Raw genomic sequence first — 25313 nt, 5'->3', positions numbered from 1 at the left:
CGTCAGAGCAAACTCAGAGGAAGCAGTTTACACAACTTCCGGTACATTATTCCACAATAAAATGCAACAAATCCCTTGTATGCGTTAGAAGTTTCAACATTTTATTGATATTTAATTGTCCACAAGTTACAACAAATCGGATTGTCTAAATAAAATTAATATTTTAAAAAATAGAAGAATTCGCAAGGAGTAGCATTTCAAATTTAAACAGAAAACAGATCAATACATCATAATACATAGTAAACAAAAATCACATACATGTGAAATTGTATTTGGAAGAGAAATCCTCCATACGCTACGTAGCACGAGTGTATAAGGACAGTGTGCAATTCATGGCAGAAAACTAAAACGTAACGTAAAACAGATTGTGTCGGCGAGCCACAACGTCTCGTGGCCGGTTAGCTCAGATGGTTAGAGCGTGGTGCTAATAACGCCAAGGTCATGGGTTCAATCCCCATACTGGCCATACATTTTTTTCTTTCACCACGCCTAGTCTTCCACTATGAGTTTGTTTCATCCGAAGCATTCAACATTAAATGTTATTGTTTATGTTCCAGCTTATAACTTGAACTCTGTGTAGTCCTTTTTCTCTCAGTAGTTCAATATCTGGTCAAACTTGTTGAGCTTCTTGCTCATGTCGTCCTCAGTGCAGCACTCAATCCTGTGCTTGATGAGCTGTGATAGTTCCTTGTAGAAAGTCTTCGCCCACTGGGCCTCTAAGCAGTGGACTGATATGTTGCACACTTTGTGGAGCACCGTCACTAACTTCTCATTGCTGCTGACTTCGCACCTTTTGAAAACCCATTTCCCCCACGCTGCCCACATATCATCATCTGTGAAGCTCACCGTTATGCTTTCCTGGGTGCAAAACGACTCTCGATCTGTGTCAGTTATGTCATTCCATATGGCGCTGTATGAAGATGGAATCAAAAGAAGCGTATGTGATCAACAATTGATATTGTTAAAATATGTATACGAGAATTATTTGTTGAAACAGGTCAGACTCACACAACTTTCTTCAGAGGGTTTGGGGTCAAATCACGAAGTGACAGCAGCCCTTTGTAGGTCACTCGGTTTCCCTCCATCCTGTGAAGGCATATAGCTCTGAGTAACATGTCCTCAATGATGTATTGAATGTTTTACATATGAATAACACCGCCAACCAAATATGAAATTATTTTATTTTATATTTTAGATGATACTTTTTGAAAGAAAAGTTGACTTGGCAACCACAAAGCTGAAAATAATTTCATTTCCCCAATATTGATCACATGCCATATTGCGACAACTCTCTTACCACAGCTCTTGAAGGTTTTTTTTCACCCGTATGGCACTAGAAATTGCAAGTAGTTCATCATCACCGATGTCTGACCATCCAAGTCTAAAATGGGAAGTATGAAACATGTCTGGGTGATTCATTACTTTCGAATAACAATTGTACCCTTTATATCCACTTTGTGCTTGTAATTGTATCTATACATATACATCTTGGTTTTATTCTCATCAACAAAAGCTTACCCAAGGTTGGTTATACTTTCCGACACTTGCAGCACATCCACAATGACTTGAACTGTGTTCATATCAAGGTTGTTTTCTCCAAGCCTTAAAAAAAGAAAGAAGTGGAATTAGTGCATAAACCACAATATATATTCGTCAACATGGTGGTGGTGAAACCTGACACTTCACTCCTTGATGCGTGCAGAGCCATCTGCATGACTCACATGGAACTGCAAAAATGTGAAACAAGTTTTTTTTTTTTTACGAGGAACTCACCAAAGTCTTTGACATCTGAGCAGCAGGGGCTGAATGTCCCGAAGTGCGTCACAGCTTACTCCTGTCCCTGTCAGATCCAGCTCAGTGATTATGCCCTTTGTAAGGTTCAAGAAGTACTTGATGGCATTGTAATCCATTTGGGAGAGCGTTTCATCGCTGACATTCACCTGCAATGTCTTTGGTTGCACAGCAAGGGCCAGAGACGGGTCCTGTTGCTCAAACAGGCAGTGTAAATGGTTCAGGATATGGGCCCCACTCTCACACAGCGTTGTCAGGTCTTGGATGATCCTCTGACGATAGTCGTCCACTTTGTCCTTACGGCAGCTCAGCCCCACCTGCCTTGATAAAAGATTAGCATTGCGTTCAGAGAGGATTCCGGAAAGGAAGCGGTTGAAGAGGTCCAAATGTCCGTTGCTGGACCCCTCCCCAAGCCCCGCACTGCGCTGAAGTGCATCAGGCAGTGGGTGGTCCGTCACTGCACAGTAAAGTGCAGCGAAGAACTCTTGAACGGTAAGATGCGCAAAGGAGTAGACATCCTCATTGCAGCCGGGCTCTTGTGCCACCGTCTTGTCAAGAAAGGTGCTCGCCAGGCTGCATCCCTTCAACGCCGCGACATCTCCGTCGCTGCCGTAGAATAGAGTCTGATGTTCCATCAGCTTCTGGAAGGCCAGGCGTCCCAGCTTCAGCACGATATCCGACAGCGGGTGGACGGTCCCCGCTTCTTGCTCTCCGCGAAATGTTTCGGCCCTCGCTTGAGTGTGAGAGCGAAGCATGGCCACCAGGTACTGCATGTAAATGTCCGTCATGGTCTTGGGGCCCTCTCCACAGAGGTCTTTGCTTTCTTTGAGGATGCAGCACACGATGTAGCAAAACGCAGGTATATAGCAGAGCGTCAGCATCAGCTCGTTCGCCGACACCACCGCGAACATGCGTTCCGCAATTGCGCCGTCCTGGAAATAACGCGAGAAGAAGTCTTGAACTTCGGCGGAGGAGAAACCAGCGATGACCACAAAGCGGTCGACGCAGCCCACGGGGATGTGGTTGATGGCTGCCGGTCGACTCGTGAGCATGACAGAGGCGTTGGGAAGCAGCTCCCCTTGCATCAGACTCCCAAATACCTCCACCACCGCCCCGTCTTCATCCGGCTCGGTCACAAATGCGTCCACGTCGCAGCTCCTGTAGTGTCTGAACTCATCGAAGCCGTCGAAGATGATCAGCAGTTTGTTGTCATTCGCTAAAATGTGATCCAGTTCCTTGGCGAGGTGCCTGTTTTTACGCAGGACCAGCTCCCGGAGGTTCGTCGGTTTGTCGATCAGATTCAGGTCTCTGAAGGTCATGTGAATGATGAAGTCAAATCCAAGATGGTCTCCGTTTCTACCAAAATCAAACAGCATTTTCTGCACCAGGATGGTTTTTCCGATGCCGGCCACCCCCGACACCAGAACCTTCTTGACCGGACGCTTTCCATTTGCGCTGGAAAAGAGTTTGGCCGGTGTGATCTTGCGCTGCACCGCCGACTTCTGCTGCAGAGACAGTCGCTTTTGCCCAAACGTCAGCACCTCGTGTCTTTTGTTCTCCAAGCCCTGGTGTCCGTCGGCCAGCAACAGATTGACGTAATGTTCGGAAAACAGGATCTTCTCTCCGTGACGAGTGTTGTAGAAGAGCATGCCCTCGCTCCGACGGGCGAGGACGTCTCTATGCTTTTGTTTGACTTTGTTGTACTCTGCAGAAGAAGATAAGAGTCATGTTGATTTGTGTATGCCAACTGAAGAGTAGAAGTGCTTCATGAGGGCGATTATGGGTCAGTGGTTGGCAGGTCCGTCTTTCAATCAGGGGGTTGGAGGTTCAATCCCCGCCCTAGTCGATGTGTCCTTCAGCAAGACACTTAACCCTGAATTGCTGCGTCTACAGTGTATGAATGTAACAGGATTGTAAGTCGCTTTGGAAAAAAGCGTCAGCTAAATGACATGTAATGTAATGAGCACCACAGAATGTTCTAGTGTTTTTACCTCATGGCATTATCGTCATCTTAAATGCACCAATGACTTGCATACCTACGGACTGAGGCTGGTCTGTGTCGCCTGCTCGGGAGTGTGTCTGTGCCTCTTGCTGACGACTGCTGATTGAGAGAAAGATCTCGGCTGCTTCCTCGCCTTTACACGTCAGGATGTCCAACACCGTCCTCACTCTGGCCCGAGGCCCGAGCCGGCACAGCACCTCCTCGCGGTCATCCCGAGTGAACACTTCCCGACTGACTAAGATGTCCAGCAGAGAGTCAATCCGCCCCTCCAGTTGGTCAACGAGGGAAACACGCAGAACCCCGAGAGCCGCCAAACAAGATTTACAACCCTCGTTTTCCACCATCACCGATCTGGAATAATCCTCGGCAAATCATCTGCCGATGGTGCCACTTTCGATCGGAGTTCCTGGATTCATGTGAAGCAATTTCCCTCCTCGAAAGGGGGAGAAGGATGTAGACCGCATGTCATGTATACAGAAAGAACGCGTTCTCCCTGTGACAACATTGTGTTGATGAAAGAGCTCCTGTTGTAAGAACGCAGTCGCGCATATCCTGTTCTTCCTGTTAATGGTAGAACCTCCCATCACAAGATTGTGTGTGTCACAACGTGTAGAGTAAGTACTTAGTTGTCCTATCGATCCATTTGAATATGCCTCATACAGTCTCACAAGACACTGCATTCAAAACCACAACAGATTATAAAAGGAATGTATTTGGTTTTATTTAATAATACACCAGGCATGAGCAGAAAGCAACACATCAGTTTACCAGCAGAGGGTCCCCATTGCATGCACATCAAATACCAACAAAACCTTGAGGGAAATGAATACTTGAAACCCACCCCTGTATTTATTTACAAAACTATGCACAAGAACACACATAAAATAAATAGTTGAAAGGACAAAACAAATATCTACATAACTTAAGAGCATTGGTAATATGTTAATGATGTTTTCCTTTGACAAAGTCAAAAGATCACACCTAGAAAGGCCACGTGATCTGCTAAGGCAGCTTGTGTTGCACCTGATGATGAAACATTGTGCGACTCATATTCAACACAATGTCAAAAGTGCAAACCCTGCCTCTCTGGAACACGTATGGTATGATGCTCTTTAAAAAGTTCCCTACCGTTTTAACCAATATCCAAATGTAACAGAGTTCATATTTACATGTTTGAAGTTCCACTGACACTAACATCTGTCGAAGGGAGAAGACTTTTCTCCCAAAATGTCACACTAAAGCTAAGATATCATTTAGTGAAGAGGGACAGATACGCTCTGCTTGTGTTTAAACGTCACTAAAGTGGTTAAAGGGGTATTTGAACAAATATTTTTCCAAGAAATGACAAAATCACAAAAACAAAAGATATAAACAATGAAACTTTACATACTAAAGAAACGAAAACTCTACAAGCCATGTTCTTAACAAAGACTTGGATGAGTTGAGTGCAAAATAAGTCTTTTTTTCCAAAAATTGACTTGCTACTGTCATACACCTCCATAGTGCAACCCATGCAAGATACATCTTTATCATGTCCTACTTTTTATTGCACCAAAAATGCCGTGACTGCGCCTGCAATCCTAATTCCTTTCCTCTTCGAATGACTTGACCAGGCGTTACGTGCTAAACTACCCAAAAATAATAGCAAAGATCACGATCTATTTAACCATGTGGCTGATACTAAATTTATTGCATATTATGTATCAATTATTAGGCTTTTTGCCATTTCCAATTTATATGCAGCATTGTGCTGCATATAAATTCTATAAATTATTTCAACCATATGTCTAAATGCTAAATTAGCATCATAACTATTTATCAACCCTGTTATGGAGGCCATCGCATTAAAGGAGAAACACACAACTATCCAGTGGTTATAAAGAGCTCAGGGCTCTACCCAGAATCCCTGGGTGTGAAGTCAATCATTGGAAAAAAACAACAGTATTTTTATTGTATATTTGTGTATTGAAAGCTAGATTGCTTGACAATATGCATCCTATTTTGGAGATGAAGTGATGGTGCTACAACAGAAAGATTGCGGTGCAGCATCGTTGTTCCATTCTTTAAAAAAGAAAAGGAACCTCAAACTACACTACAGATATCTTACATGTGGATGGGTCGTCCTTTATGAGTTCCCCTTTATGGAACTGCACAGTCACCACAAGTCTTTATCAATCAGAATGGAAATATATCTTGCGTAACATTTGCACAATTGAGGAAATCTCCATGACAATACTCTTCCGAAGAAGTAAAAAAGCGAAGCTTTCATCAACAGATCCGTCACTCCGCTCGAAACTTTCAAATTGAAACCCGCACATGATTACAGTGAGGGAAGTAGATCACAATCCAAGCATTCCTTCACACTCAGGAGTCCCCATGCGAGGCTGATCGTTGGCGACAGTTGTGGGTGAACGTATGGGGCGTGGAGCTTTCTAGTCTCTGTTGGCTGTCGGAGCTTCTCCACCCGACCGACCTCTCCAGGTGGTGCGCGGCCCTCGTCTCGTTTCCCCCGCCTCAGGTGTTTCGGCAGGAGTGACAGCAGCGGCTCTTAAACTGGGGCAGCGGACAAAGCTCCAGCTGTCGAACCTTCTCGCAGTACCTCGTGCTGTCCCGGCACTCTCCTGCTGGAGCACACAGACGTTACGGTTTACGACACATGCTCAGGCAGACACCCCGGCAAGTATCCAGCCGTGCGGCGTTATATGACAGAAACCTGTCAGTCTGTCTTTACAGCTATCACCTGCAAATGAGAGACATGCTTATAATACCAGACAGGCACTAAATGGTCACTTTACTTCTCCTCTACCAAGAACTAATGCACTAAAGAAATCAGTAATGTACAGAGCCATTGCATACTGGAATGTGCTCCCCTCATATGTGACTCTAACAAGAAATAAATGTGATTTCAAAAGGAAACTTAAGGCAGCAATAATCGGAAAGGAAATTATAGTAGATTAGGTTATTATATTAGGTATTTAAGGTATTTAGGTATTATTATTTTACTTTTAATGTAAATGTTGTTTTCTAAGTCTAAGTGTTTTTGTGAAAATTTATCATGCTGTACTGCATTTTATGTATTTGTATTGTATTGTAATGTTTTTTGCCTGGACCCCAGGAAGAATGGTCTCCACTACGGTGGAGACTAATGGGGATCCTTAATAAAATAAACTAAATAAACTAAACTAAATATGACGCGGATTCAAGATGCCAACTTCCGAATCTTCCGTCAACCAAATACAGAAAAGGTTGGTGAGATTTGACAGACGTCACAAAACCTTGATGAAGCAGCAGACCTCAGAATCATGCCCTCAATGGGATCAGTACATCGGCTGACGGCAGCCAGATAGTACTGTACTGAAGTTATCCTTCGAAGTTAATCACCAACATTTGCAGTTAAACCATATTGAATACAACAGAAATATAAGTCAGGGTCGTTTTATCATGAAGATGTGAGCCCAATTAAGGAACCGCATTTTGCCATCAGCGCTTATTTTCTTCTCACCTCTTCCACAGGACGACAGATTGCATCGCTGCCAGCTGGGAGGGCGGGGCCTCCACATGCAGTGACGTTCACGTGCGGCTTTTCCAGTTTGCCGGTGCGCACAGGTGACCTGGCGCGACTGGAAACCGTGGCGCCCACAGGTGGCGGTGCACTGCGTCCACGGCCCGATGTGCCAGTGAAGGGCACAGGCCTCTGTGGAGCAGTTCCTCAGGGAACTGGGCCTACACACACACACACACACACACACCAGAGTGTTTCTGACAACATGGAGAGCCTTTTCTCTGTGTGAGAGTCTCTTTCACTGACGCATGTGGCATCAGTGTCCTTTGTGGTGTACCAACATCATATGTCAACTATTGATTTGCAGTACACTTTATGATATCCATATTCACCTCTGGAGTCCGCTGCACATCCTGGAGGGGGCTTTGGTGGCATTGGTGTCTTGACAGTAAACATGTCGTTGCTGTGTGGCCACACTGGGACCCACGCATTGACCGTGACACTAAAAGAGCAATTACAAGCAAATTGAGCTTTTAGTTTGAAAATACTTTCCTGCCAGTAACTTCTATATGCTCTTGTGGTTTTGGCTTATTCAAGCCTGTCCACTCTCAATGAGAGGTTTAAATCTAAACCACGTGGCTTTGTCAAAAGATTGAATAACATTTTGTAATCTTAAAAAGATATTATGGAAGACTGGGAAATTCTCAGAAATATACTTGAGAAAGAGTGAATACAAATATGTGGTTTCTAACAAATAAGGAAGGATTATCAGGGGGCCTCCCCCCCTAAAAGAGTTTGGAAAACAAACAAGTGTGAGTTATTCTGCATGTGACAACCTACACACAGTGTGTGAGGTAGATTGTGTTTGGCCCAAATAAACAGCCTTGACAGAGTCCATGTCTACGTGTCGTGATGTGTTTGAGGTCAATGTAAGGAGACTCACTGCGCCCCAGTGGGTGGTGGCCCATCTGGCACAGGGCAGTAGGTTGCACAGCCGGGTGGTGGAGGGTCTTCTCCCTGTGCCGAGGCAGTGCTTGCTCTCCACCTCTCTTGATCTGCCCTCAAGACCCTTCATGCAGCGGACCCTCCTGGTCTGGGACCCACCTCCACAGTTGGCGGAGCATGGAGACCAGGGATCCATTCGCCACCTAATCCAAACCGAAGAGGAAAGGTGAGACAATCATTTTTAAAGTATTAATACTTTTGGAACCCAGAAGTCCTTAAGCACAACAATGTGTCCGTGTTGAGAAGTCAAACATGTAGTAGTAGCAAGATACCTGAGGGGGCAGGCTTGTCCATGGCACAGCTCGGCTGACTGGCTGCTGTTAATCCTCTCAGAACAAAAAGGGCCAATTGCTCCCATCCCGTTACCGTGGACACAGTTTCTTCCTTTGCCACCTAAAGACAGTTTAAATAAAAAACAATATTATTGTGGATATTGCAGAAAGCAGACTGTACCGTGTATTCCTGATGATAGTAACATCGTCCTCTCTGTTATTGTGTGAGGATTTTAAAGCAGAGAATATGAACCTACTTCTCACTTGATTTACAACTTTAGTTTTTGGTCTAAATTGTTCTTCTTCAATACAGCATGACGCTCATTTGGTAAATCTAGGTCCTGTTTAGAGTCAAACAGACGATAAAGAGTACTTCTCATTAATCATAATAATGTGGTGGCATTGGGCTTCAGCTTTCGGCGGCGGAGCCCCCGAGAAGAGTACCGAGTCCACCAACCACAGACTCACAAAATCCTGTGGGAAACGCTGACTTAATTTAATGCCTGATATGTTATGATTCACAAAAGTATTGCATTATACAAGATGCATAAATCTCTGTTTTTGTCATCTGTATTCTACTGAGGGCACTCAGAAAATAATCCTGCACTTTCCAAGAACCTGAGAAAGAATAATATTTTCAAGTTCAATTACCCTGTAAAGGCATTCACGGTATTTGGGCTTGCATTAAGATGTCTGAAGTGTATCCATTAGACACAACCTTAAACTGAGTTGAATACAAAATATGACCAAATGCCATTTGGACATTTTTCATCACTTTTAAGCCCTTTATCCTCCGTACAGATTAGGTGAATGAGGTGCACCCACTTAATCTTCTCTGAAACATTGCCTGGAACCTCTAATTGTTGTCATATGGGAAGGAAAAGTGCCGTAGCATCAGGAAACCCGGCAGGAGAAAGCACAGCGAGGTCACGGCTGATCATGCGTCGCTCGGAGACGACCCGAGTTGTGGCACGCTTCAGATATTCCCATCGATGACTCACCAATGAGCCACCAGGGTATGTAAAGGCTTACTCTGTCTGTGGCTATGCCCGTGTGTGCGTTTCTCAGTCAAAATAACTGTTTCCCAGAATCCTAAAGCCTGGACCACAAAGGAACAACACATACAAGTGTAAACTGGACTACATGAGAGTCTATTAGGAATTACTCAATTTGACATAAGGTTAATACTGACTCTCAACGAAAAAAGCAAATTAACATATTTCCAAGAATATTGAATTTAAAATGAGAATAATATTTACATCAAAGATGATATTTCTCTAGTTTCTAACCCGTAAGGAAAGTTCTAGATGTATTGTGCTTCATTACATATTCATATACATTATAGTTTCAAAACCCTTGTACTACAACTTCAAATAAATTTCTGAGTGTTTGAACAATCATTATTCAAATATTCTTGCAGCAAGATGCAGCCTTCTTGGATCTTACCTGTAACCTGTAGCCAAGATGAAAGAGACGTGGATCCAAGACGGTTCCTGGCAGTGCACGTGTACAGACCCTCATCCGCCTCGCTTGGAGACCGGATCCTCAGGGATCCGGTAAACAACAGGCTTAATCTGCCAACACAAAGACAACGCAACCACTGAGTCAGCGACCTGCAGTTTTGTTGATGCCGTTTGCGCAAAGATCATATTGAAGAGGAGTTCTTACCTGCTGTTGTAATGCAACTGTTTCCCATTCTTTGTCCACGTCGAGGTCGGTTCCGGGTTCCCCAGTGCCTCGCACCTCAGCTCCAGACTAGCGATGGGTTTCTGCAGCACAACTGGCACTCCCACATGAACTATCATGTCAGACGACGGTTCCACTCCAAGCTTTCTGGTGCGTTGGATGATCACCGGGCTTCTTGCCCTGGACGCGTGGACGTTGATGTTTGGTTTATAAAGGAGGGGCCCTTGCGTGGAGGATTCTGTACTTTCCGGGGGATGAAGAGTAGACTCGTTGGTTTCACCTTGTGTCGCACTGAGCTCACTGAGCAGCTGTCCGATGAGTTGTTCCTCCGATGGCCCTCCGAGGCCTTCAGAGAGGCTCGTCCGGATCTCATCTAGCCTGTGGGTATCGGCGATAAGTACGGACAGGCTAGAACGTTCTGAACTTGCTCGATCATCCTCCAGGGTAGACCTGTTCTTTTCACTGGAGTGTATTTTATCGGCAATGTCTTTTTCACTTCGGAGGGAGCCTTTGAGTTTGAGCAAACGCTCAACAATGTTGTCGTAATGGTTGAGAGCGATGGGTAGCTCCGGGGATCTCGCCGCAGTTGAGGCCGCGTCGGGCTGCCCAGCCTTCTGTTGACCACCTGCCAGGAGCCACGACTCTGGGGCTGAGAGTTTCTGCTTGCTGCCAATGATCTGGAGGACAACATGTTCTCGCGCCTGACCTGCGATACACGTGTATATCCCGGCATCAGACGCACGAAGCTGCTGAATCTTTACGTATCCTGGGGACGTTATGGAGAGGTGTGGGAGGGGGACCAAAGGCTTTCCGTCCTTAAACCATTGGATGTGGCCCTTGCGGAAGTGGCGGGTTGGGCAGCGAAGGACCACAGTTGTCCAGGGCAGCAGGTAGGCATAGCCTCCAACTACCAACTGTAACTTTTTGCCCTTCCTCCACTGGATGTACACCTTTCTCTGAGCCAGTATGGTAGGATTGGGCTTGACATAGTCTGTGTTGAAAATAACAGTTGAGAAGTGAACAATAGAATTATTGTCTATGTATTTCCGTGCTTTTAGCTGCAAACAATAAATGGGTACAAATGGATGAAATAAAGCCAGTCGGAGGGTCTCTTACTGTCACAGAGCCTGAGGGAGCATGGCCGGATTCTGGTGGGCCGGGCTATCAGGGAGCAATTCTCAGAGTCTACAGTCCACTGTCCTCCATCTTCCCTTTGTTTTCTGCAGACAGCCTGTAGTCTTTGAATTCCATTTCCACAAGTCACTGAACACTGGTGAGAAATTCATGATATTATAAGACATGAAAATGAGCAGACCCTTTAATAATGTACATAGCCTATAGCATTATAGATTTTCAAAAACTTTAAAGGTAGGTTGGTGCCTTGGGGAAAAGCCTACCTGGGTCCAGTCAGTTGTTACCCATTGAGGAGGGCACTCGGGCTTGGCACAGGGCTGATGGTTTGCGGGACTCTTGGAAGGGCAAAAGGTGTCAGGCAGCTCCAGGATGCTGCCATCTGCCAACCGCTGTTTGCACAGGACCTGCCGCCTTTGGAATCCACCACCACAGCTCTGGGAGCACTACGTAAACACAGAGGTGCCAGGGGGGTCACATGAGCAGAATGTGCTTGGCCAAGCATTTACGCTGGTGAACTTCCTGAGCGCGATCCTCTACCTGTCCCCAGTCACGTGCGTCCCACATCGGAGGGCAGTCAAAGCGGTTGCAGGCTTGGACGGGGCTCGGCTTGGGACTCTGACAGTCTTCATCCCTCAAAACCTCGGTACGGTTGCTGTCCCGAGAAGGCCGGTGAGTGCATGCCACAGTGCGGATCATCAGACCCACTCCACAGGTGGCGGAGCATGAACTCCACTTCCCCGTTTCCCATCTGTGAATAAAATGTTTATCATCAAGTTCCTGAATGTCACGGTAAACGATCTGTGACGTTGACTTGGACCAGCTGGCTATCAGGTTACTTTGTCTGTTGTGATGTTCACCCATTTTGATAGTTCACTACACATTTGTACATTTTGAGTTTGAACAGAAAGCATAACAAAAGGTTGCTTTTTTTCATTTGTTTCAACTCCGAACCTTTGCGGTTCCAGATTAATCACCATACATTATGGTTTGTGTACATACGTAGCCCCATTATCCAATCTATACAGGAGTGCAGTCAGGAGGAGTTCAGTCAGAGTGCTTGGTGTTTTTACTTGATCCCACGAGAGGACACTCTTGCAGACTTATGAATGTGTAAATTCATGAAAGTTAAATTCATGAAAGTGAATACGAGTGAAAACGAAAAGGGTGATTCATGGGATAAGATCCTGGCAAAGGAACATTCAATCTCTCACTGAATCTAGTGATATTGGAGATATATAATCCCTTTGGCGTAACTTCTTCACAAGTATTTTTCAAATGACCCCCGTGTATCAATATTAATGTTGTTGTCCAACACAATTGCACACTGGGCAATGAATCCAGCGTCAAAGTTTTCAGAGCACTTTTATTATAACCTTGAAAAACGATGTGTAATGTGTCCAAGTCATTGCTCGGCCTTTAAAAGGCATCTAAAACCTTTGGCTTTGACAAGATGGCAGCGATTTCACTTCTTGCTTGACAAGTTAGGTGTTTTTTTTTTTTAAGCTATTCATATTTACTCAAGGGTCCAGGGGCTGAGGCGAATTGGAAATGAAGCTTGTTTCTGGACCGGGACGAGACTCAAAGCCAAATCCTATGGCCGTTCCCCTTCTGAGGGAACAGAATCCAAAGAGTGTAGCTTAATATGTGAGGGTGAGGAGGCCTCAGGGAGGGAGCAAAGGGCCAAAGGAAACAAGTCCAATATAGCGTTTGTTGTGCCTGAAAACAAGACTCAAGACCTGGAAAAACAGACAAGGGCAGGCTGCAAGCCTCCGGGTTTTCTGACAAGAGCGAGTGGTGGAACCCCGACACTGCGCACGGTGTTAACTTCAAACGCGTGGCCTACCGCACGATCCACTCGCCGCTATGCACAGTTATATCAAACATCAGGCCTCTATGCTGTTTGACCTTTCAGGCATTTGGGGAAATTTGTGTGCTCATTGTTTGTCCACAGTATTTTTAATTCAATGACAGTTGGATAAACTAAAAAAACTAGATTTAAGCCCCAACTACATTCATTATTAAATCATCATGCTGTGACAACTGACTACGTATTGAGCATTAACATCATAGTTGCATTTCAATACTTTCAAAATTGAAATTTAGCAAGGATGTATGTACAGTACGTTGTCCCCAGAGGACACTTCATGCATCATTTAAGGCTATAGGTCAACTTTGAATACAACATATTACATAATGTATTGAGCAGATTAACATCAGCGTTGGGCACATTTGTCACTTTGGCGTATGAGCATGAGAGATCATTTCTTGTACATAAAGTAGAAGTTTTTGGTTGAAGTAGATACTAACTACAGCCGCAGAGGCATCCTAAATGAGGTAAAACAACCAGGGGATAAAAAACCTTTTCACATGTCAGCCGTATTTTTCATTTTGTGCCTGATTCTGAGCAGGTTGCTCAAGCTGTCCCCGGCTTCATTTCCTGCTCTCAATGATACGACCATCCATCGCTGTCATTCTGCCTCAGTAGTACTCGGAGCCAAGTGATTTAAACTGAGACGGATAATGTTGTGGATTAGAAGGATTTGTTTCGTTCTGAACACAACCAGAGATTAGTAAAGATTAATTGATTCAACTCTGTGTGTTTTTTGATGGACTGAAAGTTAAGCAGTTCCAGGTGTCGAAGCCAGGGATGCATCAGAGCTCTGGAAAATGGGACATTAATGTCCCAGCCCTGTTTATTGCATCGTTTGCTGGGTTACAGTCTTGGCAAACTAATCATTGGCGGAGCCAGATTTCAGTCCTGTTTTTAATTAATATTTTCTTCTTGAATGCAGCCCATCTTCTTTCCCTAAACACAATTCCTCTTCATTTTTACTGCATCCATCAATCAAGTCTATTTTAATGTTCATGTCTGTATGATAAGGATGTCCAGTGGCTCTGTGCTTTACTGTACCTGGGGGGGCAGGGCTGAGTTTTGCAGTCCTGCAGGAGTTGCGGAGGCCGACGGGAGCTCACACACATGCTCTGGTCCGCTGCCTCCCTGGTCTGCTTGTTCAGGCAGATGACCACAGCCTCCTGCACACCTGGGACGAGGCAGCAGCAAGCAATCACAAGCCATGTTGAAAGAACAAGGAAAGAAGCACCGAATACGCAGGCTTCCAATCACAAGTGCTTTTATATTTTAATATACTCGCTGTATCTGAAAGAATGCTAAGAATGCAAACACATGATGTTCTTGTTAAGCATCTCTTCCATATTATCACCCCCGCGTACGACGGATCAGTGAATATCACAAGCAGACACAGCAAGAGCAACTCGGATATCAAACGCCACAGCGGAGTGATGGTCCACAGGAGCGCGGCCCTCGGGGCGCGTACGGGACATCTGATAGCGCTTTGTAATCATCCCCGAATGGGAGTTTGTTGGGCTTGGGTGAGCGCACGCATTCACAAAAGCCGACGCCCATGTGCAGAAATGAGGTTACACTTGCGCACGTGTGCAGACGTTAACACACAGACGCACGATTCGGGCGCACGGGCTCGGATGTGGAGGTGGGGAGATTAAAGAGGGTCTCGATGAATGCTGGCTGCATGTTTCGGAAAGCTATCTATATATATATAGAGTCGGTGACGTATGACCTTCAGGGTTAAACCACCCATTGTCATGTGATATTATATTAGTTCCACTTCAAAGCACATACTGGCATGGCTTTAGTCATCCACTTACAGAAGGTCACTGGTTACTGCGGCGACATTTCTGTTTAATACAGCCACTGGGACACATTCAGTGACACTGACAGAGTGCAGTGTGCCTTCAGGGTTTACAGCAGCTGGAAGCAATATCATGTGTTTGCTTTATTAATATAATAAATACTATTCTGTGCTGGGTTTTATGGAAGATAGACATTCGTGGTCCCCACTGGGTGTATCCCACTGACTTTTCCTCCAGCGCCACCGTTGACACGTTAAGTGGAATTTCTCAATACATATTGGGTGAATAGTTATGAAATTTGGCGTTCACATTCATGACCCCCCCCTACGGATAAATGTGTTGACCCCTTGCGTGACTTTCCAAAAGCAGGTCAAATTGAATTAGTCCAACCCTTTGGACCAGATATCTGCACAACCAGAGACATTCCCATCGGCCTCAGCTGTTCAGTCCCATGAGTGCGGCCTCGCCGAGCTGCCGCCGCGGTGTCAGACTGAATCGCGTTACGTTGTCAACTTTGCATTCCTCTCCCGTCTCATTCTATTTCTTTAAAAAGGGCAATAATGATCCATACCTCCGCCACAGCTCTCCGAGCACTCCGTAAACCCCTCGTACTCCCAGTCGTGCAGTTCCTCTCTTTCGGGTGTCTCCTCCTCCTCCTCCTCCTCCTCCTCTTCCTCGTTTTTGCTCTCTTTTCCTTGGCCCAAAACGCCAGAGCAGGGACTGCGGTAGCAGGGCTGACTCGTGGCAGGTTTCACCCCCTCGCACTCGTCATCCGGCAGCTCAGCAACGGTTTGAGAGAAGGACAGCAGGACCTGGCACTTGACGGCCCGCCGCTGGGTCCCGGCGCCGCACGTCCTGCTGCAGGGCTGCCAGGGACTGGGGATGAAGCTGGGGAAGAGAGGCAATGCAATGATAAGCAACATGCTGTGTATTTAGTTAGTTTACTTCGCATATCTGTGCTAGAAGGCTTGGAAAGGCAGTTACATTTTGTGTTTGATAAGGACCGTTTCCAAACCAGCGGTGCTGACTTGAAAATATTAAGATAGAAGGTCACAGGTTTTTTTTCGCGCATTCCTTCTCTCTTTACATATTTTTGTCATTTGCTGCTAAATTCATGAACCCACAGAGTATTTATGAAATCCTCTCCTGCTGTGGAGAATTGTACAGCTGTGAAGCATTATGAATCAGTCGTTCTTGAATAAACGGCTTTCATGTGCATCCTTCCTCCTCCTAAAAGAAAAATAGACCAGAGAAGGAAATACGTGTAGATCATTTGGCGTTCCTGAATGCCTGAAGGCCATTCAAGGGTGAGTGAGCGTTAGAGACCAGAAACTCACCGGTCAGCCCTCCATGGCTTTGGGAGAGTGTTGAATAATGAATAAAAGCAGAAAGCGTAAGACAGACAGATGTTTGAATCTCTTTTGATCTTTGGGTTGGCCAAAATAAAAAACGTAGTTCTGAGGATTCAACGATGTTCAGATCAGATTAGAAAGATCATCGACCCCGTACCATTACGGCCCCTCATAAATGCTAATGTCACTTTTTACAGCATTTGTACAACATGGTGCACCTCCATTGCACCTGACCATGAATACAAAGTGTTTGGATGCAGCCCAAATGTTCACAGCATTCAGCTGCTGTCCTCTTCAGGGCTGGAGTCAGCAGTAGCCGTATTTGCATCGGAGCACAGAAACAGTCATGGTGTAATCATTTGTTGTGCATCCAGGTGGCCCGTGTCGGTCTCGTTTTGCACTGAACCCATAAATCATTGCTACCGACAAGCAGACATTAAGAATCGCCACTGCAGTACGAATGGTGACGCAATCGCTCATCTTAAGAGAAAAAAAATCATACATTACGTCATTAACTACAAATCCATTGAATTTAAATATATAAAACAATTTTAATCCGCAAAGGGATTTCTCATAGCAATCATGTTGAGGAGATTGGCTAACGGTGTTCAATATGTCTTTACAGAGCAAAAAGTTGTTTGCTGCCATGGCAATGCTCTGAATATCGTAATGTTTAAGTCCCTTCAAGTGTTACGTTTTTATGGTAAGGTATTCAATGTAAAAAAAGAAGCTATTTCTTATGTTTTATGTTTATTCAAAATGGCCAAACACTTGGTAGGATTCTCGTTTTTAACCTCCGTGAAGCGAACATCGACAACCATCGTGCAGTCCATCCCTCTGGATCGCTCCACTTTCTGGGTTTTTATAAAACTACGCATTCATCATCAGTGTCTCCTTGGGGCGTCCATTAACGCGGCAGCCGGCACAAACGTGCGGCATTCTCTCTTCGTGGCAGCCTGACCACAACACGAGAGCACCCTGCCGTTTTATACGACGCCTCAATAAAGAGCTCACGATCGCAGCTCTTTTTACGAGCGCTCGCGGACTCGTGTTTTGGACAAACAAATGAATCACCGGCAGTCCGGCCCTGGAACACGAGGAACAAAGTCAACAAGCGAACCCGCAGAAATGTTTATCTTCACGAGTTGTTAAAAAGTACATCTGTCCGTTCAGAAAACAGCCGGGGTTTCATTCACGGAGGGCAACAACACATTTTTGTCATATCCGTCAAAGCTCCATGCGAAAATCATACCACTTAAATCAGTGGAAATATGTCCTTTACTCGTGGTGGTAAGGACATACAAGTTTCATCTTTTAAAAAGGTTGCACGGCGGCAGCTCGGGGCAACGTAGGTGCAGTAAGTCCAACACTGGAATTATCCTCTCTTTCCGTTCACGTCCGTAACCTGGCCCAATATGCTCGGCAGATATTGTTGTTGGCTAGTGAATGAATGCATATTATACACAGATATTTAGGAAAGTGTTTTTTCTCAACAGAGCAAAGTCATATGCTTTGGCATCTCGCTCTCTCTCTCGCTTCAAAGATAAGTCACAGGAACAGATGTTATGAACTGGCTAACATGGTCGCTAATACAAGTCATGCAAGACACTGGGTCCGGTCCAAAACATCATCCACCTTCAGAGGACGGCCTTAATTAGTCGACTCATATGTGGGACAAGAACATCTGGAACATCTGAGGCTGGCTGAGGTAATGCTTGTAGTCAGTGACTGAACGGTCCACTGGTTTCTAAAAAGATGTTTTTCTTCAGCTTCCCTTTTACCTTACATAACCTCCTACGGCGTCGTCGTCACTTAGTTCTGATGATGCGCACCTTGCCTGGAGCAAAACACCAAACGCCTAACGTTCACCTCACCGTGACCAGAAACTGTCCTGTGGCACACCCAGGTGTTCAGAGAGACGTGAACTCAACCGGGTGGATAGTTTTGAAAAGGGCCAGGGGAAGAAAATGTGGGGGGGGGGGGGCTACACCCGCACATTTTGACTTGTAAATGGCCGTTGACATGAACACAGCCACTGGACGGTGGTGGTGTCATGGCAGCACCAGGCCCTGGTTGCTTCAGTTTCACCTCCAGGTCAATTCTAAGCTCTGGGTCGTAAAAACAGTTGTTGTGAGAGTAATTAATATTCTTGGTTATGAAGCTTGAGAGACATTTACAGCTTTAGAAGTTGCATCCTCTTAACACACTCGTGGTATTCCCAAAGCCTGTGATGGTTTCAACAGAACATTCAACTCTATATTGCAGCTGTGTATTCCAGAGGGAGAGTAAATGAACATAGAATTACATATAATGCCATTTAAATTGCCGTTCCTGCGGCTTTCAATGGAGAAGAAATCAGCCGATAGATATATTACATCACTGTTGTCCAACAGATATCCTTTTTATTTGTGTGCATGCATGCTTATGTGGGTGTATAGGACTCACGTTGGTTCCTCCGTTACGCTGATCTCCTCCTCCAGCTCTATGGCCTGCTTGTGCCACACGGGTTTCGCCTCCACCGGGAGCGTATCTAGAGAAGAATCCCCATCGAAGGTTGAACATCACGAGAGAAAGTTGACTTCAGAAATCAGTACGTATGACAAAAAAACAAAACAATCTGGACCCACCTATGGACTTATAACAGGGCACGGTCACCAGGCACTCCTCTTTGATGTGGGGTTTGGTGGTGGGGTTACAACCTCCAGCGTGGAGCCCTCTGTGGTCGATGCACAACACCACCCTGTAGCGCAGACCCTGACCACAGGTCACCGTGCACTGGTGGCGACAGGACAGTTCAGGAGACGGAGTCTATAAATCACTGAATAACTTCACACACGGATAGAGTGTTACGTCTTACTCCGACGGTTAGATCTCTGTGCTCGTGTTTGACAGAAAGCCCTCGACTCAGGGGAAGTAAAGAAAGAGACCTTCCAAAAATCCCTGCAGCTCTCTGCTCAGGAGTGAACTCTGTGTGTCCGCTGCCAAAACAAGCATTTAAAAGGCAAGTTCACAAGGAAGAATGCACTAGGTAAATAGCATACCGGGTTTTCAGAGGGCCACAAAGTTGACTCCTTGGGCCTCTGCTTGTGCCTGTATAACTCGTGAGGCCGGAAAAAAAACCCATGAGGAAGTTCTTCGAGATTTTTATGGTTAATGCAACAGCAACCCTGCCAAATGAGTAAGCTCACCACTGAGTGTTAGATGATCCAGAACCCCGATAAGCTGGATGTTTTTGGCAAAGAAAGAGCTTCAGAATATGTGCTTTGGGGTTTTAATTAAAGCCGTGTTTATTTTGGACGGTGTGTTCAAGGGCACGGGTGGGGAAGGACACTCAAATTGAGGTCAGCGCTGCTACTCAGACTCACACAGTAAGGTTGTGTTTTAACTGAGGCAGCTGCGAGTGTTCATGTCGAGTTGAAAAAGCTGATGCATACTCGAAGAGACGGCAAAATCACACGTCTTTTTACTTCTTCCAACTCCGCGGGTTAATTAAGACCCAGTATCGTGGTTCACAGACTCAGAGGACAAATGAACCAATCACTACGATACAAGTAGTAACAGCTAGAGAACACAGAGAGACATCTATATTACTCTCTGAACATGTCTATTTGTGTGATGCTTTACAGCACCTGGCTATATATTGGCTTAAAACGGTGTAGAAATAGAAATATTTGACAAAAATTACTCTAAAAGATACATATCCAAAAGTCAGATTTTTAAAAAAGTGCACCTACGGGTGACCACTCCTGTGCCAGCCAGGTGGGGCAGTCAAAGGTGTTGCAGGGCTGCAGGATGGCCGTCTTGGGGGAGTAGAGGCACTTCCATTCCTCGGTGGGAGTGACGACACCCTGCATGTCTTCCTCCACGCAGGCGACTGAGCGACTCTGGATGCCCCCGCCGCAGGAGGTGGAGCAGGCGGTCCACGGACTGCTCTCCCATCTGACATCAGAAAAGTCATGAAGTCACTCGTGGAGACTGGTACATGTTAGTATTTGTGTCCATGCGTCACTTTTTCACCTCCCAGTTGTGAGTACGTACCGGGGCAGGGGGTGGTAGAGGTCGTAGGGCATAATTTGCTTGTAGCCGTCACTGAAAGGCGGAATCGATGAAGGAAATTGAGGATTTTGAATTCTACAAGCTGCTGTTGACTCCCCATGAACACGGAGCGAGGATTGTTTCGTTGCTTTCAATAAGGTGCGTGTCTTACCTGGCGAGGCAGGGCTCCATGTTGCACTCCTGGAGTTTGGGTTTGGGTTTGACATTCTCTGGGTAATAATGGCAATACTGATCCACAACCACCCGGCTAGTCCTGAGGTCAAAACACTCCGCTGAGGTTAGCTGGTACCCTACAGACACAACAGAAGGTCAGTCGCCCCCAAAAGTGACAAAAATTATCTCGCAAAAAATATTTGGTCGTGCATTCAATCAATATGAAGCATTTATCAAAGATGTTATCGTTCATCTGCCACAGGAGAGCAGCTTTTTTTCGTACTGCAACTCCATGCTTACCTCCACCACACGTGACGGAGCAAGGGAAGAAGTCGGTCTCTCTCCAGCGGTGGATGATGGGCTGGTAATAGATGTACTGGACCACACTGTCTGCTCCGCTGGAAAACTGCACCTACGGAAACAGTGTTCATGGTGAGACCACCGACTCTTTTCACTATTTTTCTATTCAGCCAGGCTTTCATTTTGTCATAATACGCCGAAAGGATGATGAAATAGTTTGACATATTGGGTGCACGAAATCGGCGAGTGTTAGTCCCACGTTGTGTTTCTACTCGCAGAGGAAATAATACATTGTTAACACACAACACTTTCTGAACTGCAGCCAAGCTAGTGACTGTTTGGTGTGTGTTTGTTTTGGAGTCTTTCCGCCCCCTAGTGGCCAATGCAGCTGCCATATGCATCAGGAAACAGACAAAAGTTATTTGCAAATTATCATTATTACTAGTCCCGATGTAATCATTTTAGATTTTAGATTACTTTTGTCAACAAGGTGTCAAAAGAAATAACGCTCATATAGACCGGATAAGGTGTTGTTTCTGTATCGCTAACATACAAGGGTGGAGGGAAGAAAATTAATTACTTGATTACAACTCAGACCATGCTGAAGTTAATACAGATATATTAAATACCAAATATCATTTACAGGTAAAACTAGATCATTTTAAAGTTCTCTTGGATAAAAATGGGTCAAGACTAGAGACCCGGGGGAAAAGCTGCTGCAGCTGGAATTGTAATATATTGGTACGAGAGATGTTCATTTGCACACACACACATTGGAGGAATTTGACCCTAAGTAACCTGAAATGTCAGTTATTGCACATTCACAGGTTGTAGTAGGATAAACTATTATTTGATAACATAAGGGAACACGGACTGCATCTATAGAAATTAGGCCATTTGTCACATGTTTATTAGTCTGTGTATTTTGTTCAGGACATTTTATTAGGTGTATATTTCAGCACCAATTTTTTTCTTCCAACATCACGCCTCAACCGTGTGGAAGAAATGCCCAAAGCCAGATCACACCTTCAGCACACACACGTCAAACTCCGCTGCCACCCATTCACATTCACGTGTTTACAGTGGAGAGACTGTCTGGCAATTTTTTTAATGGGGTTTTCCATTTGTCCAAACTTTTTCCAGTGCTGCGATATGAATTGGCTGTTTGCCTTGTAACAGATTAGAAAATTATGCATTTATAGCTTCTCAGATTTCTGTCTCCTGAATTCTCATTTATTGTCCGATCCTGACTGTTTATGAGGGGGGATGTTTTCACAGGCGTTTCCCTGACCGCGGCCCGTATAACTTTTAATGTCCACTCACTGGGTCTAGTCTGAGAATGTAGGCACACACACTGACACACAAAATCTACGCTCCACAACTGTATTTATGAACTGAATTTATGTTGGGTTAGGTCTAAAATCTAAGATTCTTCTTCAAGGTCCGACATTCCACTATGAATTAAATACAAGTTTCATATATTCAAGCTGAGGGAAACTGAAGAGTTGGGTCATACATTATATTACACAAAGGAAACTGAATAAAAATATTGACTGGTGCATATATACAGTATATATATCTATATATATATATATATACTGTATATATATAATATATATATATATAGATATATATACATTATGCTCTTACTTTGACTGTGAAGTCGGCTCCAAGTGGGCCGGTGATTCTCAGGACCTCCTTATCTGAAAGTTTCTGGTAGTCCAAGGTGGTATTCTCCAGCTGGTACTGTCCTGATTTATCCAAGATGAGCTCACCTTTCACCCCTTGTAGAGTCTTACTCTCCACGTCTAAAGAAGGAATAAAGTATAAATATATCTAGGGCACAATGGACACATCAGGCACAATGTAGATATGCAGGTATAGGAATCATTCAATTCAAAACATGTCTGTGATAAATGAAAGTCAGAATTTCTTGCCTACATTTTCCAACAAATAAAAAAAGATGCGATTAAAAATGTTGAGATACTCAAAGGACGACTTTCATTTACCACAGCCGTTCCGTCAGACCCAGTCACGTAAAGAACGTGGACCGGCTGCTGCGTTTGCAGGCCCTCTCTTTGGCACCGCTCCAGGGGATCAAGTCGGTCTTCAGCGGGCTCTCCCACTGTGTGACCTCACTTCAACCCTGGCCCGACAGGGTCAGCGTGGACTTTGAAACAAAAACACCAGGGAAACGCAGCAACGAGCAGTAATCTGCAGCCGTCATCACGTGTGGACAGATGGCTACAATTTAAGCGCCCCTTGGCCAAAAAGAACGAGGGAAATATTTAATGAAAAAGTTGTCCATTGAGAAAAATAAGCTCTTTTGGCCTGGCTCTGGAAACAATCTGTAAACTTAACGCGGAGCAAAGGATTGGTAAAGGGAGGTGGACTGTTTTCTTATCGATTTGATCTAGCGGGGAGTTTAATGCTGGTACTTTGACATCGGTGAGATTCACTGGAAGCCTCAAACCTTCGCGGAGCTCTTTTTATTCTGCCGTAAGCTACTTTTATGAGCATCCAAATGTAATATATTTTAGAATAAAAAGGTTAATTTTATTTCGTTGAATCACAAGTCTTAAAAAACACAACTAGACCTGCAGTAACAACTCCCTAGAGCACATGCAGAATACTTGTGTTTAATGTGCAGGTATTGGCAATAAAAAACACTGCCAAATATAAAAGCATGTACAACTGTTTTGGATGGAAGGGCACCCTAGACCTACCAGGACTTACACAAGTGATCCGGGCCTTTCAGGACTAGACGCACATGCCGACTCTTATAGGGGACGGTGACCACTGTGTCCTCAGCTGGAGAGAGGCAGGTGGAGAGAAGAAGATAGCATACAGTATCGATCAATACTGATAGGAATGCAATAAAGTCAATCAGAACACAGACCGATTTGACTTGGAAAATACAAGACAGCGCCCAAGGGTGAAACAGCAGTCAGATGGAGGTGATTCTTATTTGTATTCATTTGGTTTGAGATATTTGTAAGAAAAGTGAGGTATTAATTTACATGCTGCCAAGTTTGTTTAGTTTGTATGCTTAATATGATATTGACATTGCTTTTGCCTCAGTGAAGAAAACACGATACAGTAATTCTAACTTATATTAATATAAATCATTTTGCAATTCAATTTGAACACAATAATCATAATATCTAACAACCTAAAAAGTTAGCTGTTAAAAGGCACTCCAGTGATTTTAGCACTAGGAATATTAGGGAATATTTGTTTTAACAAACTAGACTTAAATTAAAGAGCATTTACTTTTTCCTGAAGCATGCTGGGATTTGTAGTGTCCCCGCACCAGTCTGCATGATGAGCCATCTCCATTGCAGACGCCGCAGTTGTCCTCCTTTGCTGTGCTCCCCAAATCATGATCGCATCCTACAATCTATAATACATAGACAAATGCATTCACATAAAAACACATCCCCCAAGCATTATCACTCGATTTCACATTTTCAACTTTAAAATAAACTCCAATTAAGATGCTGTGCCAAAGATTCTTTGACACAGGAATTGGAAAAGTACTGGTGTTGTTTTCTTTAGAACATTAACACTGAGATTATTTAAGAAAAATGTCTTCCTTGTTCTAATAAAATGATCCAAACAACCCTTTGGGTTCTTCTATATTCATACCAGATCTATTGTTTGTATTTCTAAAATTGCATGAAGCATCCCCTGGGAGTTGATCTATAAACATTTTCCAAAAATGTTCCCCATTGTTTTAAATCACACATTATCTGCAACCATCCGTAGTTGATTGATGGACTTTGGTGCGACTCCTGTCGGTAAGACAAAACCAAAACCGCAGTGTGATTCCAAGCCCGGTCCGAGAGTGTATTCAACTCCTCGTGTGTCTTTGTAGACACACCACGCCTCGGGACGTAATTTCATTCAAGCGGAAAAAAGTGCATTGTAAAGTATTTCCTGGACTGTCAGTCAAAGACCCAATCGCAAATATTATTCTCTCTGGGACTTCATTTGTAAAGCAGATGGCATGACGTTAGAATTGAAATTAAATCTTCTGTGTATAGCTTTTTAATCAGCTTGGATTATTTACGTGTTGGCTCTTGAATCTGAATACAGTGTAATGCATGTGAGCCAGGACACATATGTTGTTGTTGTGTATACTATTTAAGAAATATCCTTTTACGTGCGTATATGGTCGATATTTTATATGATTTCTCAAATCGGAGATCCACTGGCAGTTTTGGGGAAAATATGCATTTTCTTTTTGGGATTCGCTGCCATTTATATTCTATATTCAACTGGATGCATCCAAAGATTAGTCTCTGCAAGAATCCGATGTTTTTATGTTTCATTGAAAGCTTTTAATCTATCTAGCCGAGTAGACACTTCACATATTTGACCTTGAGTTC

The 25313-nt window shown here is 44.4% G+C and overlaps 2 protein-coding genes and 1 non-coding gene across 9 annotated transcripts in view; 1 reads left to right on the top strand and 2 right to left on the bottom strand.

Moving 5' to 3' along the window:
- Window positions 1-93: 93 nt before the first annotated feature.
- On the bottom strand, window positions 94-4217 carry LOC130211603 (NLR family CARD domain-containing protein 3-like). 3 transcript variants are annotated; one of them, XM_056442459.1, is made up of 7 exons: window positions 3828-4217; window positions 1941-3496; window positions 1774-1868; window positions 1519-1602; window positions 1298-1381; window positions 1009-1086; window positions 94-910 (listed from the first exon to the last, which is right to left on the bottom strand). In XM_056442459.1, the coding sequence occupies exons 1-7, from the start codon at window positions 4135-4137 to the stop codon at window positions 592-594; spliced, it is 2526 nt and encodes an 841-aa protein (XP_056298434.1). In that variant the 5' UTR covers window positions 4138-4217; the 3' UTR covers window positions 94-591. The 3 variants fall into 3 exon arrangements, 2 of the variants coding, with proteins under 2 accessions (XP_056298434.1, XP_056298433.1); XM_056442458.1 differs by having other exon boundaries at window positions 1774-3496; XR_008835107.1 differs by lacking the exons at window positions 94-910; window positions 1009-1086; window positions 1298-1381 and having other exon boundaries at window positions 1587-1602; window positions 1774-1840.
- Window positions 393-466, top strand: trnai-aau (transfer RNA isoleucine (anticodon AAU)). The gene has a single exon. It is a non-coding gene; the product is annotated as a tRNA-Ile (tRNA).
- Window positions 4218-4489: 272 nt separating the features above from the next.
- LOC130211602 (ADAMTS-like protein 1) overlaps window positions 4490-25313 on the bottom strand; it is an 86996-nt gene continuing 66172 nt past the window's right edge. For 2 of the 5 annotated variants that reach the window (XM_056442453.1, XM_056442455.1), the window contains 21 exons: window positions 24196-24322; window positions 23659-23733; window positions 22573-22730; window positions 20923-21034; window positions 20621-20759; window positions 20452-20502; window positions 20148-20352; window positions 19041-19188; window positions 18859-18943; window positions 15633-15949; window positions 14304-14433; window positions 11930-12140; window positions 11656-11835; window positions 11375-11528; window positions 10241-11249; window positions 10019-10146; window positions 8573-8693; window positions 8239-8443; window positions 7688-7797; window positions 7296-7516; window positions 4490-6417 (listed from right to left, as the gene is read on the bottom strand). In XM_056442453.1, coding sequence (XP_056298428.1) covers window positions 6308-6417; window positions 7296-7516; window positions 7688-7797; window positions 8239-8443; window positions 8573-8693; window positions 10019-10146; window positions 10241-11249; window positions 11375-11528; window positions 11656-11835; window positions 11930-12140; window positions 14304-14433; window positions 15633-15949; window positions 18859-18943; window positions 19041-19188; window positions 20148-20352; window positions 20452-20502; window positions 20621-20759; window positions 20923-21034; window positions 22573-22730; window positions 23659-23733; window positions 24196-24322 — 3996 coding nt within the window. In that variant the 3' untranslated portion in view covers window positions 4490-6307. Of the gene's footprint in view, window positions 6418-7295; window positions 7517-7687; window positions 7798-8238; window positions 8444-8572; window positions 8694-10018; window positions 10147-10240; window positions 11250-11374; window positions 11529-11655; window positions 11836-11929; window positions 12141-14303; window positions 14434-15632; window positions 15950-18854; window positions 18944-19040; window positions 19189-20143; window positions 20353-20451; window positions 20503-20620; window positions 20760-20922; window positions 21035-22572; window positions 22731-23658; window positions 23734-24195; window positions 24323-25313 lie in introns of those variants that run through there. The other 3 variants (XM_056442454.1, XM_056442456.1, XR_008835106.1) reach the window with 3 other exon arrangements.

The sequence above is a fragment of the Pseudoliparis swirei genome, chromosome 21 (assembly GCF_029220125.1).
Source record: "Pseudoliparis swirei isolate HS2019 ecotype Mariana Trench chromosome 21, NWPU_hadal_v1, whole genome shotgun sequence".
NCBI classification, from domain to species: Eukaryota; Metazoa; Chordata; class Actinopteri; order Perciformes; family Liparidae; genus Pseudoliparis; species Pseudoliparis swirei.
Note: the sequence above shows the minus strand (reverse complement) of the source record. Positions and strands in the feature narration are given on the sequence as shown.